The 15,498-nt window shown below is 37.4% G+C and overlaps 3 protein-coding genes across 3 annotated transcripts in view; all 3 read right to left on the bottom strand.

The window, feature by feature from the left end:
- The window catches only part of LOC107626814 (protein FAR1-RELATED SEQUENCE 5-like), a 6,090-nt gene extending 5,684 nt beyond the window's left edge, over positions 1 to 406 (bottom strand). Inside the window, exon 1 of the mRNA XM_016329710.1 lies at positions 204 to 406. Within this exon, the coding sequence (XP_016185196.1) occupies positions 204 to 406 (203 nt within the window). The remainder of the gene's footprint in view (positions 1 to 203) is intronic.
- Positions 480 to 1,420, bottom strand: LOC107626812 (protein hunchback-like). Its single transcript, XM_016329709.1, has 2 exons — positions 788 to 1,420; positions 480 to 671 (listed from the first exon to the last, which is right to left on the bottom strand). Exons 1-2 carry the CDS (start codon positions 1,418 to 1,420, stop codon positions 480 to 482), a joined length of 825 nt encoding a protein of 274 aa, XP_016185195.1.
- On the bottom strand, positions 11,013 to 13,085 carry LOC107626811. Its single transcript, XM_016329708.2, has 5 exons — positions 12,498 to 13,085; positions 12,181 to 12,323; positions 11,930 to 12,083; positions 11,458 to 11,829; positions 11,013 to 11,360 (listed from the first exon to the last, which is right to left on the bottom strand). The coding sequence occupies exons 1-5, from the start codon at positions 13,083 to 13,085 to the stop codon at positions 11,013 to 11,015; spliced, it is 1,605 nt and encodes a 534-aa protein (XP_016185194.2).

The raw sequence follows: 15,498 nt of genomic DNA, 5'->3' as shown, positions 1-15,498 counted from the left end.
TAATCAGTTCAGTTCGATTTTTGCAAACTGAATTCAATAGCTAAATAAGAATAAATGACCATTTGTATCCATGAGAGATGAAAACGCTGACATTTGTACCCATGATAGCTCGAAACTAACCTTGTACCCATGAGAGATGCTGTCCGTGTGACAAAAGTGTCCCGCCTTGGATCTGAGCTTGGTTCGTGCCTTTCCGAACCTACGTGGCACTCCCAAACCCTCCCCCCAATCTGAGCCAACCATTCACCATTATCATCTTCATCTTTTTCACCATCACCATCACCATAACCTCCATAACCTCCATCACCATCACCTCAGCACCGCCACAGCCACCTCCCTTCACCATAACCTCCGGCGACAACCCACACCGCCACGCCCCTTTCTCTTCTTCTTCCCCTCTCCGCATACAATTTTTTTTCAGCATCTTCAAACTTCCTCCACCTAGCCTCAATCTCTTCCCTCTCTGAGACTCCAAGCAACTATATTCCCTTTCTAATATAACCTTCACCGTAAGGCTCACCAAAAGTCCCATCGTACCTCAACATTGAAGTTAAAGCTAAACCAGTCCCACACAATTCACTCATCCTTTTACCTTCACTTGAATCCAAAGGCACTAGTGCCTTCTTTGGGGTACTCTTCCCAGCCTTCTCATCTTTCTCACTGAAAACCTTCTGAAAGATGGATTTGGACTCGTCACGTGATTTATTTGGATCCTCTTCATCGGAGCTGGCGGCGTCATCATCCCGTGCCTTCTTCCCACGCTTTGGTTAGTTCGAGTTGTCGATACTGTTCTTGGCTGCGCGCTTTGATCCGGATTTGGCTTGCTGACAGCAGACGAAGGTTGAGACTTCAACTTTGAAGAGGGTTTAGCGTTTTCCAATTGAGACTCAGGCTCGGGCTCCGAATCCGATTCGACTTCAGATGAAGAAGACGAGGGTTTGGAAACCATTTGCAGTTGAGGCTTCCTGGGAACCAGCACGTGCTTGTCACGTTCATCTTTGCCTTCATCTGTGTCTTCGTTGGATGAAGCGGAGCTAGGGTTCGGACAGGGGAGTGGTGACGGGTTGGAACGCCGTAAGGACACTGCGGAGAAGGTTGGGTGTCGCGGCTGTTTGGTGGCAGATGAGAGGAGACCCAGGAATGGAGAAGGTGGCCGCCGCCGCTCTGGGCTTTGGTGGAGAGGAGGAGCTGGCGCTGTGGTTTCTGGGCTCAGCGGAAGTGAGAAGAGGGGAAGAAGAAGAGAAAGGGGCGCAGTGGTGTAGGTTGTCGCAGGAGGTTGTGGTGAAGGGAGGTGGCTGGCGGTGCTGAGGTGATGGTGATGGAGGTTATGGAGGTTATGGTGATGGTGATGGTGAAGAAGATGAAGATGATGATGGTGAATGGTTGGCTCAGATTTGGGGGGGGGGGGTGGGAGTGCCATGTAGGTTCGGAAACCCACGAACCAAGCTCATATCCAAACCAGGACCTTTTGTCACACGGACAGCATCTATCATTGGTACAAATGGTCATTTGTTCAGCCAAATAAATTAAAGACGGATCCAATCAAAATTTATCCGATTATACTACTCAATTAACTAAATCAATTAGTTCGGGTCCGATCGATTTGATGGGATATTCAGATCATCCATACCATTTTTTTATTTTGAAATGAGAGTGAAATTGGTTTATTGCGGCGTTATTGGAGAGCATGGTATTTGATGTCGTTGTGATGCTAGAATTGAAAAAATGAAGAGTCCAATTTAAAGAGAAGTAATCAGACGGTCTGATTGAAATATACAAATCAGATTGTTCGATTTACTTACCAACTTTCACATACCCTCATTTCACCCATGATATATTTCTCTCACCACACCTTTCTCTCTCTCTCTCTCTAATCCTTTTTACTACGAAACTCCACCCACACAATACAATTCTCCTCTCTCTTCTTCAAGTTCTTCATTATGTTCTTGGTGTTCATCAATCTCCTGCAGCAAATCAAAAAATTAATAATGTCTAAAAGACCTAAAACAAAAGAAGTTGATTGTCTTAAGTTTCATATTATTAATTATCTCAATTATCTTAATTATGTAAGTTATTAATTTATTATTATTAAATTTTTTAATTTAGTAAAAATAATAGTAATAATATTAGAGATTAATATTGTTATATATATATATATTGGGCAATGCTAGGTGATACGGCCGTTACAAATCCAATGTCATAATTCGGCATTATATACAATAACTCGGTATTATGCACCATAACTCGGCACTTTATGTTATAACTCTGGCGTTATATGTTACAATCAGACTCAACGGACTACATCCTGGAATAAAAACATCCGAATAGACATTATCATTTATTTAACCTATTAATTGCTCTTCAATTCAGATGATCAATAGAAACGTAATCGACCTATTTATCTCACCTATAAAGGTATGATATTTTATCTTCAAATGACACACTGAATTCTCAGTACTAACTTAAGTATCGGAGTGCCTTTTGCAGGTACACTCTCCCTTTGTTCATACTCTCCGTGACCATATATCTCTCTGGATGAAGAGCTCGGATCATCCCAGCTTATAGATCGGCATTGAAGGCTAAAGCTCGGCGGCGGCTCCCCTAGCCGAGGTCACGTCTAGGTAATCAGACAAGAACAATTGGCGTCCACCGTGGGGCCTCGAAATAAACACCATTCTTTCAATAGACCCCATTTCCTTCCAATGGCTTCAAACTTACCTGCACATTTGTAAATAAAGGTCATATAGTAAATCATTAAGACCCGAAAAAGGTCGATCTATATCTATTTTCTAATTTATATCAATCATCTCTATTTTTCGATTTATATCAATCATCTCTATTTTTTGATTTATATCTGTTATCCCTATTTGCCAATCTATATCTATTATATCCATTTGCCGATCTATATCTGTTTTTCTGATCTATATCTGTCATCTCTATTTTCCAATTTATATCAATCATCTCTATTTTTCGATTTATATCAATCATCTCTATTTTCCGATTTATATCTGTTATCTCTATTTGCCAATCTATATCTGTTATATCTATTTGCCAATCTATATCTATTTTTCTGATCTATATCTGTCATCTCTATTTTCCAATTTATATCAATCATCTCTATTTTTCGATTTATATCAATCATCTCTATTTGCCAATTTATATCAGTCATCTCTATTGGCCGATCTATATCTATTTTCCGATTTATATCAATCATCTCTATTTTTCGATTTATATCAGTCATCTCTATTTGCCAATTTATATCAATCATCTCTATATTCAGGTTTATATCTGTTATCCCTATTTGCCAATCTATATCTGTTATATCTATTTGCCGATTTATATTTGTTTTTCTGATCTATATCTGTCATCTCTATTTTCCAATTTATATCAATCATCTCTATTTGCCAATTTATATCAGTCATCTCTATTGGCCGATCTATATCTATTTTCCGATTTATATCAATCATCTCTATTTTTTTATTTATATCTGTTATCTCTATTTTCCAATTTATATCTGCTATATCTATTTTCTGATTTATATCAATCATCTCTATTTTTCCAATTTATATCTGTTATCCATATTTGCCAATCTATATATGTTTTTCCGATCTATATCTGTCATCTCTATTTTTCAATTCAACTCTGGTATATCTATTCGCCGATCTATATCTGTTTTTCCCATCTATATTCGTCATCTCTATTTTTCAAATCATCTTTGGTATATTTATTTACTGATCTATATCTATTTTTCCGATCAAATATCTATCATCTCTATTTTTCGAATCATCTCTGGTATATTTATTTGCCAATCTAGGGATGGCAACGGGTCTCCATGGGGGCGGGGACATGTCCCCAAAAATATCTATAAACAACCAAACAAAATTCATCACATTGTAAAAACATAATTCTAAATCCTTCGTTCATCCATAGTGATGGTAGATTTCGATTTACTTGAATCCTACATAAAAAAGAAAACAATTTAAATTAAAATCATATAATAACTCAACAAATGCTTCAAAATCTAAATAAAACAAAGAAAATAGAATCAAAATAAACTAGGAAGATTTCATAATCAGAATTAGCATAATCATAAACATAAATGCTTCAAAATCAAAATAAAAATTTCACAATCAGAATCAACATAATTATAAACACAAAGACTTCAAAATCAAAATAATCATGAAAAATCTCATAAACAGAATCTGCATCATCATAAACACAATGCTTCAAAATCAGAATAAAACTTTCATAATCAGAATCAGCCCCAGCATAATCATAAACACAAATTCTTCAAAATCAAAATAATAAAAAAAAAATTTCATAAACATAATCTACATAATCTTAAACACAATGCTTCAAAATCAGAATAAAACTTTCATAATCAGAATCAGCCCCTGCATAATCATAAACACAAATTCTTCAAAATCAAAATAATAAAAAAATTTCATAAACAGAATCTGCATAATCATAAACACAATGCTTCAAAATCAGAATAAAAATTTCATAATCAAAATCATCATAATCATAAACACAAATGCTTCAACATCAAATAAACAAGAAAATTTCATTATCAGAAGCAAACAAATGTTTCAAAATCAAAATAAACAATAAAAATCAGAGTTCTGTGACTTACCCGAGGAGAAGAGGCAACGGCTGGCGAAGAGGCGATGACCGACGAAGGCACGACGACCTGTGAAGAGGCGACGAACTGCGAAGCCGCGATGACCGACGAGCTTGCGACAACGGAAGACGCGACGATGGCAAAAATGACGGACTCCGTCCCCGCCCCGTCCCCGCGACGGGTAGCGGGGACTCCATATCCGCCGGGGACCTGGGTCTCCGCGGATATCCGCGGATTTTTATAAAAAATAATAAAAAATGGAAAATACAAAAAATAGAAAAAATTAAAAAAAAAACAAAAATAATCCTCAATGTCATTACAAACATATCTTCTATTGTCTTTAAAGACTTAAATAGCAATAACCAACAAACATAAACATCTAAACATATCCATAAAACAACCAAATATTCAATAAACAACTAAAAATATCTATAAACAACCAAACAAAATTCATCACATTGTAAAAACATAATTCTAAATCCTTCGTTCATCCATAGTGATGGTAGATTTCGATTTACTTGAATCCTACATAAAAAAGAAAACAATTTAAATTAAAATCATATAATAACTCAACAAATGCTTCAAAATCTAAATAAAACAAAGAAAATAGAATCAAAATAAACTAGGAAGATTTCATAATCAGAATTAGTATAATCATAAACATAAATGCTTCAAAATCAAAATAAAAATTTCACAATCAGAATCAACATAATTATAAACACAAAGACTTCAAAATCAAAATAATCAAGAAAAATTTCATAAACAGAATCTGCATCATCATAAACACAATGCTTCAAAATCAGAATAAAACTTTCATAATCAGAATCAGCCCCAGCATAATCATAAACACAAATTCTTCAAAATCAAAATAATAAAAAAAAAATTTCATAAACATAATCTACATAATCTTAAACACAATGCTTCAAAATCAGAATAAAACTTTCATAATCAGAATCAGCCCCTGCATAATCATAAACACAAATTCTTCAAAATCAAAATAATAAAAAAAATTTCATAAACAGAATCTGCATAATCATAAACACAATGCTTCAAAATCAGAATAAAAATTTCATAATCAAAATCATCATAATCATAAACACAAATGCTTCAACATCAAATAAACAAGAAAATTTCATTATCAGAAGCAAACAAATGTTTCAAAATCAAAATAAACAATAAAAATCAGAGTTCTGTGACTTACCCGAGGAGAAGAGGCAACGGCTGGCGAAGAGGCGATGACCGACGAAGGCACGACGACCTGTGAAGAGGCGACGAACTGCGAAGCCGCGATGACCGACGAGCTTGCGACAACGGAAGACGCGACGATGGCAAAAATGACGGACTCCCTGTTGGCTGTTGCGGTGTGCGTGACGGTGACGGGTGACTTGACTGCGTGAGAGACTGAGAGGTGGCGGTGAGGGACTGAGGTGTGGGAAGTAGCGGTGAAGGACTAAGGGGTTAGGAGGTAGCGATTGGCGGTGGTGATGGTGAGACCGTGCCGTTCAGCCGCCGTTCACGTGTCTGAGAGGACAGGGGCCAGGAGGGAGGTTTGAGGTTGAGGGACTTCAGATTTGAGTTTGTGAATGGTGTGCGGCTAGGATATTATAGTCTTTTTACACATACAGGGATTAAACGGGTATCCATGGGGTGGGGACCCTATCCCCCCCGCCCCGTTTATTATACGGGGCCCCGTCCCCCGTCCCCGCGGGTGAAAAATCTTCCCCGTATCCGCCCCTTGACGGGTAAATCCCCGCGGATACCCGCCTCGCTGGGGATTTTTGCCATCCCTATGCCAATCTATATCTATTTTTTTTATCTATATCTGTCATCTCGATTTTTCAATTTACATCTGTTATATCTATTTGTCGATCTATATCTGTTTTTCCCATCTATATCTGTCATCTCTATTTTTCAAATCATCTCTGGTATATTTATTTGCCGATCTATATCTGTTTTTCCAATCAATATTTGTCATCTTTATTTTTCAAATCATACCTGGTATATCTATTTGCCGATCTATATCTGTTTTTCTGATCTATATATGTCATCTCTATTTTTCAACTTATATCTGTTATCTCTATTTTTCCAATCTATATCTGTCATTTCTATTTTTCAATTTATATCTGATATATCTATTTGCCGATCTATATCTATTATCTCTATTTTTCTTATCTATATGTCATCCCTATTTTTCGATTTATATGTTATCCCTATTTGCCGATCTATATCTGTTATCTGATTTTCTGATCTATATCTGTCATCTCTACATTCCGATTTATATCTGTTATCTCTATTTGCCGATCTTTATCAGTTATCTCTAGTTGCCAGTTTATATCTTATATCTCTATTTGCCAATTTATATCTCATATTTCTATTTGTCGATCTATATCTGATTTTCCGATCTACGTCTGTTATATCTATTTGCCGATCCATATCTATCATCTCTAGTTTCCGATTTATATCTATTATCTCTATTTGTCGATCTTTATCAGTTATCTCTAGTTGCGAATTTATATCTGATATCTCTATTTGCCGATTTATGTATGATTTTTCGATCTACATCTGTTATATCTATTTGTCGATCTATATCTGTCATCTCTATTTGCCGATTTATATCTGTTATCTCTATTTGCCAATGTATATCTGTTATATCTATTTTCCGATCCATATCTATCATCTCTATTTGCAGATCTATATCTGTTATCTCTATTTGTCGATCTACATCTGTTATCTCTATTTGCCGATCTATATCTATCATCTCAATTTGCCGACCTATATCTGTTATCTCTATTCACCGACCTATATCTGTTTTTCTATTTTCAAATCTATATCTATTATCTCTATTTTCAGATTTATATCAATCATTATCGTTTCTATATCAATCATTATCAGTCATTGTCAAATCTATATCAACTATCATCATATCTATATCAACGATCTTCAATCAATTATCCATTCGCGATAATTCTTCAATTCAAAGTCGCATCGTTTACACATGTGCAATCAAACACAATCTTCAATCAATTATCCATTCGCGATAATTTTTCAATTCAAAGTCGCATCGTTTATGTAATCAACCTCAATCTTCAATTCCGAACTATGACTATCAACAGTCAACAAACTCAATCACATATCATACAAGTACAAACACTTATCCATTCACAACAACTCTTCAATTCAAAGTCGCATTGTTTACACATGCGCAATCAAACTCAATCAAATCACCAAACAACAGTGAACTAACTCAATATTCTTGCCCAACCAATTCACTTTTATCAAAATCGTCTCAGCAACTATTCAAATTAACTATTCAGTTCCATGAAAAATCTAACCGTTGCATCTATTAAATCAACGGTTCAAATTTTCATTCGAAAAATTAAAGGCACAATCAATGACAAGACTACTACACTTTCCAATACACGTTAACTTCAAATCACGTCTGAAATTCAAATTATTCATTATTTTAATAAAGTAAGTTGATCTGGGGGTTCCATACCTATAACTCAAATCGCCGAGTTATAACTAAAAAAGCTCAACCTGCTTTATCAAAATATAGCCACGCTAAGCTTTGAGCTATGATACGGCCGTTACAAATTCGATGTCATAATTTGGCATTATATACAATAACTCGGCATTATGCACCATAACTCGGCACTTTACGTTATAACTCGGCGTTATATGTTACAATCAGACCCAACGGACTACATCCTGGAATAAAAACATCCAAATAGACATTATCACTTATTAAAACCTATTAATTGCTCTTCAATTCAGATGATCAATAGAAACGTAACCGACCTATTTATCTCACCTATAAAGGTATGATATTTTATCTTCAAATGACACACTGAATTCTCAGTACTAACTTAAGCATCGAAGTACCTTTTGCAGGTACACTCCCCCTTTGTTCATACTCTCCGTGACCATATATCTCTCTGGACGAAGAGCTCGGATCATCCCAGCTTATAGCTCGGCATTGAAAGCTAAAGCTCGGTGGCGGCTCCCCTAGCCGAGGTCACGTCCAAGTAATCAGACAAGAACACTAGGTAACAATGATTTTTTTGAACAACATGAACAACCACCACTAAAATAAAAATACATTACACTTCCAAGATACCCACATAAATTTTAATATTAGAATAATTATCCGCACACCTAATGAAATGAACATCCATTGTTCACAATGTTTAGAATTTTCATTGTCTACCTATACTTTTTCTATATAGAATTGTTAGAAATGTATTTCTTTATTTAGTTAATAAATGTGACATTACTGAGATTAGTAAATAGGAACAGAGCTACATAGAGAAAAAGGGGGCAATGCCCTCTAATTTTAATTTTTTACGTATAAATTTATGTAAATTTCAGTTTAGCCTCCCTTCAAATTTTATTTTAGTCTTATTTTATTATATAAATATTTTTGGCCGCTCTCTAATATTTCATCTAGCTCCGCCTCTATTAGTAAATATATTTAGAGTAAAGTGTTTTTTTGTCCCCAACGTTTGGGGTAAATCCTAAAATTGTCCCTAACATTTCATTCGTCCTATTTTTGTCCCTAACGTTCCAAAATTGATACAATGTTACCCCACCGTTAGGGGTGGCAAAGCGGGCTGGCCTACCCCGCCCCGCCCCGCCTAGGCCCGCCCCCATAAACAGGGCGGACCGGCCCGCCCCGCCAACTAAAATGGGTTCAAAATGCTAGCCCGCTCCACTTTATGGCGGATTGGCGGGTTGGCGGGTTAGCCCGCTTCTTTTTTTTTAAAAAATAAAATTTATTAAAATTAACCAAAAATAATAATTAAAAAATCAAATACAAATAAAAAATAGTCAAATTATAATATAATTTTTTTACTATTTTTTTTATTTTTAACTTCAATAAAATTGTTCAAAATAATATTTGTCAATAGAATCATCTTTATTTTAAAAAATAAGTCACATAATTTGAGCATATATACAAAATTATAAAATAAAATAAATAAAGTTAATAACTAAAAGAAGAATAAAAACAAAAAATAAAAAAAGTGTTTAAAAATTCTATAATTATTAATTTTATAATAGTAATCACTCTTTTATTTAATAAAAAAATAAAAAATAAAAATTTTCGGCCCGGCGGACCAGCCCGCCCCGCCCCGCCAAAACCCGCCAATTTGGCGGTGCGGGTTTGGCGGGGTTTTTTAATTTGGCGGGCTCCAAATCCTAGCCCGACCCACCTTTTTTAGCGGGTTTAACGGATTAGCCCGACGGGCTCGACCCGTTTTGCCACCCCTACCCACCGTTAATTCCACTCACGGAACACTAACGGAGATGCCTACGTGGATGCCTTTGTCCACTCTGGCAAACTTTCCCCCTGGTGACCGTTACTAAGAATTTGGAAAAAAAAATGAAAATTTAATTTAAAAGGATGATGAAACCCTAATTTCATCGTGCGCCTCGTGTAGCTTCTCCTTCTCACCATCGCCGTCTCTGTTGCAGTTGATTGCTGAGTCCATGGCTTCGCAGGGCTCCCAGGCGGCGAGTAGTAGCTTTGCTTCAGGTCGAAACAGCAGCCAAGGTCGTCGACGGAGAACAACTTGTTACTGTGGGGAGAGGCCAGTGCTTGCGACTTCGTCAACGGCAGAAAATCCGGGACAGAGGTTTTGGGGCTGTGTTAACTATGGGGTAAGTAGAAAACTTTGCATCTGGGTATGGCTGTTATTTGGTTTTCTGATTGGAATTTTCTTTTGGTTTTTGCCTAGATTGGAGAAGAGTGTGGGTACTTTGTGTGGGCAGAGTCGGAGCAAGAGCCACAAGTTGCTCGATTGAAAAGAAGAATCACAGGCTTGAAGGGTAAAGTGACAACAGTTGAGAGGATGTTGAGAATGGCAGTAGCAGTTGGTCTGGTTGGATGGACATGTGCTATAATTTTACTGTGTGAAAAATTTTCATCAACAAGAAATGGGAGGTTCTTTCTGCATTAAGGCTGCAGAACATAGTGGCTAGTGTAATGTGTTGGCAATGTGTTGTCTGTATTTTGGTGTGTAATGTAACCTGTTGATTGAACGAATTTGAATGAAAATTTGTTGTTATCCACTTTTATGTGTTCAGTTTACATTCTCATGGTACAAACAGGGAGGTAACTATCAGCAGAAATGATTAAATGAAACAGTGAAACAGAGCCAACATAAAGCATTAACCTCAACCATATGGCATAGATAGGTAATAGTCAGCAACTTAAGATACATATATTCCTAAGTAGATGTCTTAGAACTAGAAATATAAGTCAACATAGATGCTAAACAGTTTTTTGGTAGTAGCAGCAGCAAAACCAAATTGAAAATAGTGAAACCAACAACCATAGTTCTTAGGCTGATACAAAAGGCAAAATACAAAAGTTGTAACAAGTGAAACAAAGTCATTCCACATTCTTCCATGCTCTTGGTGGTGTCCTGGCCATGAACCTGAGCTGAGACTGGGTCACCCTCTTCACTGGACTTGGCAGAACCCTTGGAGTTGTTGGGGCTGGTGCAGAAGCAGTCTGTGAATGATTCACTTTGGTCCTTTTCGAAGCAGCTTGTGATTGTTGGGAGCTCACAGCTTGCTTCCTCTTTGGGTGTGAGGGTGGTTTGTTCTTGCTGCCCTTTTGCTTCCTACTTCCACTATCAGCAGCCTTACTAGAATCTGTCTTGGCAGATAGTCTGGAACTTTTTCTGACTCCTTGCCTTTTTCTCCCCTTTGAAGTAGAAGTAGCAACATTGTTAACCTAGACACAAAATAGATAGGGAGATAATTCAATGACCTAAACAACCAAAGACACAAGTAAGAAAAAGAATAAACACATAATGATTCATTGTTGTTACAGTTGGGTTTGGAGTGACTTTGCGCTTCTTTGGACAACTCCTTTTGTTATGGCCAGAGCACAAACAATAAGAGCACTTTTGTTGTTGCCCTTCACGAGATAGTCCAGTCCTAGTAGCCTGCTCATCAACACCTCGTGCCCTCTTCTTCTTTGGCCTCCCAATGGGTTTTCTATAAGTTGGAGGTAATACATCCTCGAACTGAGTTCTGTCCCAAAGGTTTGGCCCATTAAGTGGGTAGATAACATGCTGGTAGCAAGAGATGTATGCAGCCTTTTTGTAGTAGTCAGCAACATAGGAATCCACATTGAAACACATTTTTCTTATGCATGTCATGGCATGTGTGCACAAGGAATTCCAGACAGTTGAAACTTCCTACATGAGCACTCATGATGCCTAAGATCAACCACAAACTTTTCCTTACCCCCTGGATGCTAACCACCTCATACCTATCACGTCCAGCATACACACTCACCCAATTACCAGATAGTTCGGCCTGTTTTTCTACCTTAATCCTAATTCTGGGTAACACATCTCTATTGTAAGGCACTATTCTGTCCCTGTTGTCAGCACAACGTTTCATGATATAAACCCGGATATCCTCTAGCATAGTTACTATTGGCTTCTCCCTAGCCTCACCCAGAACAGAATTAAAAACTTCACACATATTGTTAACTAAAGGCGTCACACCTAGGTCTACACTCAAACCTGTGATGACACTAGTACTTTGTTGGAATCTCCATAAGATAATTGTATGCTTTCTGATCCACCTTTTGTATCTCACTCATCCTCCTTTCCCATTCTTGAAGATAAGTTGCCTTGGCAGCATTCCACATCATTAGCTTCAACTGGATTCCTGGATATCTCTTCTTGAAATTTGCATACAGATGTATGACACAAAATCTATGGTCAACTCCAGGCAGAAGCTCCTCAAAAGTTGGCACCAATCCTTGTTTTGAATATAAAAAAAGAATGAGCATAGATTGTTACATGGTAACTAGAACACTTGTAATTAAGTATCAAACAAAATAAAACACATGTACCTTCTGTTGGTCAGACATGAAGATGCAGGTCCTAATTTTGTCAACTCCCAGGTCATCACATAGGTGCTGGAGAAACCATGTCCATGAGTCCTTGGTTTCAGCTTCCACTACAGCATATGCTATTGGCAGGATTTGATCGTTTGGGTCCCAACCCATTGCAGTCAGGAGCCAACCTCCATAAGGTGTTTTCAGAAAACACCCGTCCAACCCAATCATTGGCCTACAAGCCATAAAACTCCTCCTACAAGCATCCAACATCACATAGATCCTCTCAAACCTGGGTCTTAAATCTACCCCTGACACTGGTCTTTCAAAAGCAAACTCAGGAGGCCTTTGAATTTTCAGATGCACTGATGACCCAGGGTTGGTCCTCAGTATCTCGTGACAGTAGTCATATAATCTTCTGTACTGCTCCACATATGTCCCCTGCAACTCATCCAGAGCAAACTGTCTGACCCTGGAGGCCTTAGATTTGGTCAACTCCGCATTCCACTTTGTGTATGCTTTCCTCATTAATGTGGTTAACTTAATCTTGGGGTTCTCAGCAATTTTGTTCAAGAAAACCTTACTCAGCCACTTTGCATGCATGATTCCAATCTTTAATTCTCTAGAGCAATTGTGCTTGTTGTTGCAACTCTTCAGCTACCAACTTTGCTCATGCTTCATCTTTCCACAATATGCGTACCACTCACATCCCTCCACACATTCCACTTTAACCCTCTTCAGATCCACCTTTGTGAATCTCAAACCCCTGCCACTACTGACAGCATATGCAGTGGCACAGTCTTTGAACTCCTCCCTTGACACATACAAAGTTCCCACCTCCCAAGTGTATTCACTCATGTTCTTCAACGACCTGTGTATGGGATACTGTTTTCCCGTGTCATCCTCATCATCACTAAATGGAGTATCTAGGAACTCCTCACTGTTATAACCTGTATCCTCATTACCAAATTCCCCTACAACTTTTTTCTTACCAAGATTTCGTGTAGCTGGTTGTGATGATTGACCACGAGACTGATTGGGTGTAGACTGTTTTTTCCCCTCTTCTGTGATGTTCACATCTACTAAGCCTTCAGCTCCCTCCCTCTCATCATCACTGTCACCAAAATCAAGACTACCAAGGCTGTGAGTTGATGCATTCCCAGCAATCGAATCAGAAGTCCATGAGCTTTCACTCCCCATGGGTTCATAGTTATCATCTTCAGATGTCTCACTCCCCTCCTCCTCTTCTTCAACAGCATCATCACTCTTAACAACCTCACATGATCCCTCACTCATAGACCCAACATCTTCCACTTCAGTTGGCCCATCAGTAGGCCCATCAGTTGGCCCATCAGTAGCTGCCTTTGACCCAACACCAGGGCCATCATAAACAACAATTGGGCCAGGCCCAGCTTGATCACCTTCTTCAGCAGGAGCAGTAATTTGCCCAGGTTGCACAACTTCTCCCACCTCACTTGTCTTGTGCACAACATAAACATCAACCATGTCATCCTTTACCCCAATTCTTGCCATATCCATTGCATCTTTGTCGGTTTTAAGTATGGTCAATCCTTCCTCTAACTCAGCATTCACAAGTTTATACCACATCGCAGCAATATCCTTCTTCAAATATCCCTGTCTACTCACTATTTCATACACCTCAATCAAACTCCATTCATCCTCATCACAGTAGTCTACAATGGACATCTCCCCACCCAAATACCTAACAGTACCTCCTTCAAGCCGAAACATCCCCTGGTGATAAATTTTAACACTAAAATGACTCATCTCTTCCGCTACTATTCCTATTACACAAACCATAAACCAACGGTAATGAATGTGCAGAAACACAGGTTCAAAAGATTCTACTTACATCAAAAACCCCAAACCCTAAAAGCAATAACATTACAATCGCAGAAACCCTATGCATTAACATCTTTACTTGCATGAGCTATTCCAGTCAAACGAAAATCAGACATACATTGCACATACCTTTTCGCTCTGTGCCTTTTCAAAGTTTTCAGTACCACCAAGACGGGGCAAAGCTCTTGTGTGTAGGGAGCACCAAACCACCAACTCGCTTCAATCCGTCTTCTTCCTTTGTACTCGAGCGCGAAGAACAGAGGAGAAATAATCGATAGGGTTCAGGAGGTGTGGGTGGAATGTGAAGTATTTCGTTTCCCTTATGCAAGCGTTTCGTATGGTAAAAGAAAACATTACGCGCAAAGTGAACCCCCAATCAATACACACGTTTGGGGTTATTAACGTCACGCGTCCACATAGGCATCTCCGTTAGTGTTCCGTGAGTGGAATTAACGGTGGGGTAACATTGAATCAATTTTGGAACGTTGGGGACAAAAATAGGACGAATGAAACGTTAGGGACAATTTTAAGACTTACCCCAAACATTGGAGACAAAAACAACACTTTACTCATATATTTATTAGTTAGTATTATGTGAATTTTTTGTAAAATAAATTTTGAATATTTTTTAGCAATTAATGTGTTAATTGTTATTATGAATATATTAGTTATGTGTTTTAATAATTAGTTAATTGTCGTTAGATATTTAATCTAAATTTGGTATTTTTAATAATATATTTATTATTATTAATACATTTAGTGTTAGATATTATTATAGTGATATTAGAGTTATTTAGATAATTTTTAGGATAAAGTATACTTTTTGTCCCTGAAGTTTGATAAAAGTTTCAAAAATACTCCTAAATTTTATTTTGTTTTAATTTTGTCCTAAAAGTTTTCGATTTGCATCAAATATACCCTTGACGGCTAAATTTTCAAAAAATCTAAGACCAATCTAACAATAATACATGAAAATTATGCTTGATTTACTTGTGTTGAGGGTTGTTCCTATGAAATTGTTGTTGAATCGGTCTTAAATTTTTTGAAAAATTAACTATCAGGGGTATATTTGATGCAAATCGAAAACTTTTGGGACAAAATTGAAACAAAATAAAACTTAGGGGTATTTTTAAAATTTTTGTCAAACTTCAGA

This window comes from Arachis ipaensis, chromosome B02 (assembly GCF_000816755.2).
Source record: "Arachis ipaensis cultivar K30076 chromosome B02, Araip1.1, whole genome shotgun sequence".
NCBI classification, from domain to species: domain Eukaryota; kingdom Viridiplantae; phylum Streptophyta; class Magnoliopsida; order Fabales; family Fabaceae; genus Arachis; species Arachis ipaensis.
This window is presented reverse-complemented; position numbering and strand designations above follow the sequence as displayed.

Excerpts from the sequence above, each read along its gene's own strand:
- LOC107626812 (XM_016329709.1), bottom strand. The coding sequence starts at position 1,420 with ATGGCACTCCCACCCCCCCCCCCCAAATCTGAGCCAACCATTCACCAT. Across the intron at positions 672-787 it reads AAAGCGCGCAGCCAAGAACA|AAGGTTTTCAGTGAGAAAGA; the intron begins GTATCGACAACT and ends TCCATCTTTCAG.
- LOC107626811 (XM_016329708.2), bottom strand. The coding sequence starts at position 13,085 with ATGCATGCAAAGTGGCTGAGTAAGGTTTTCTTGAACAAAATTGCTGAG. Across the intron at positions 12,324-12,497 it reads TCATGTCTGACCAACAGAAG|AAGAGATATCCAGGAATCCA; the intron begins GTACATGTGTTT and ends GCAAATTTCAAG. Across the intron at positions 11,830-11,929 it reads CCGAACTATCTGGTAATTGG|GAAGTTTCAACTGTCTGGAA; the intron begins GTGAGTGTGTAT and ends GTGCTCATGTAG.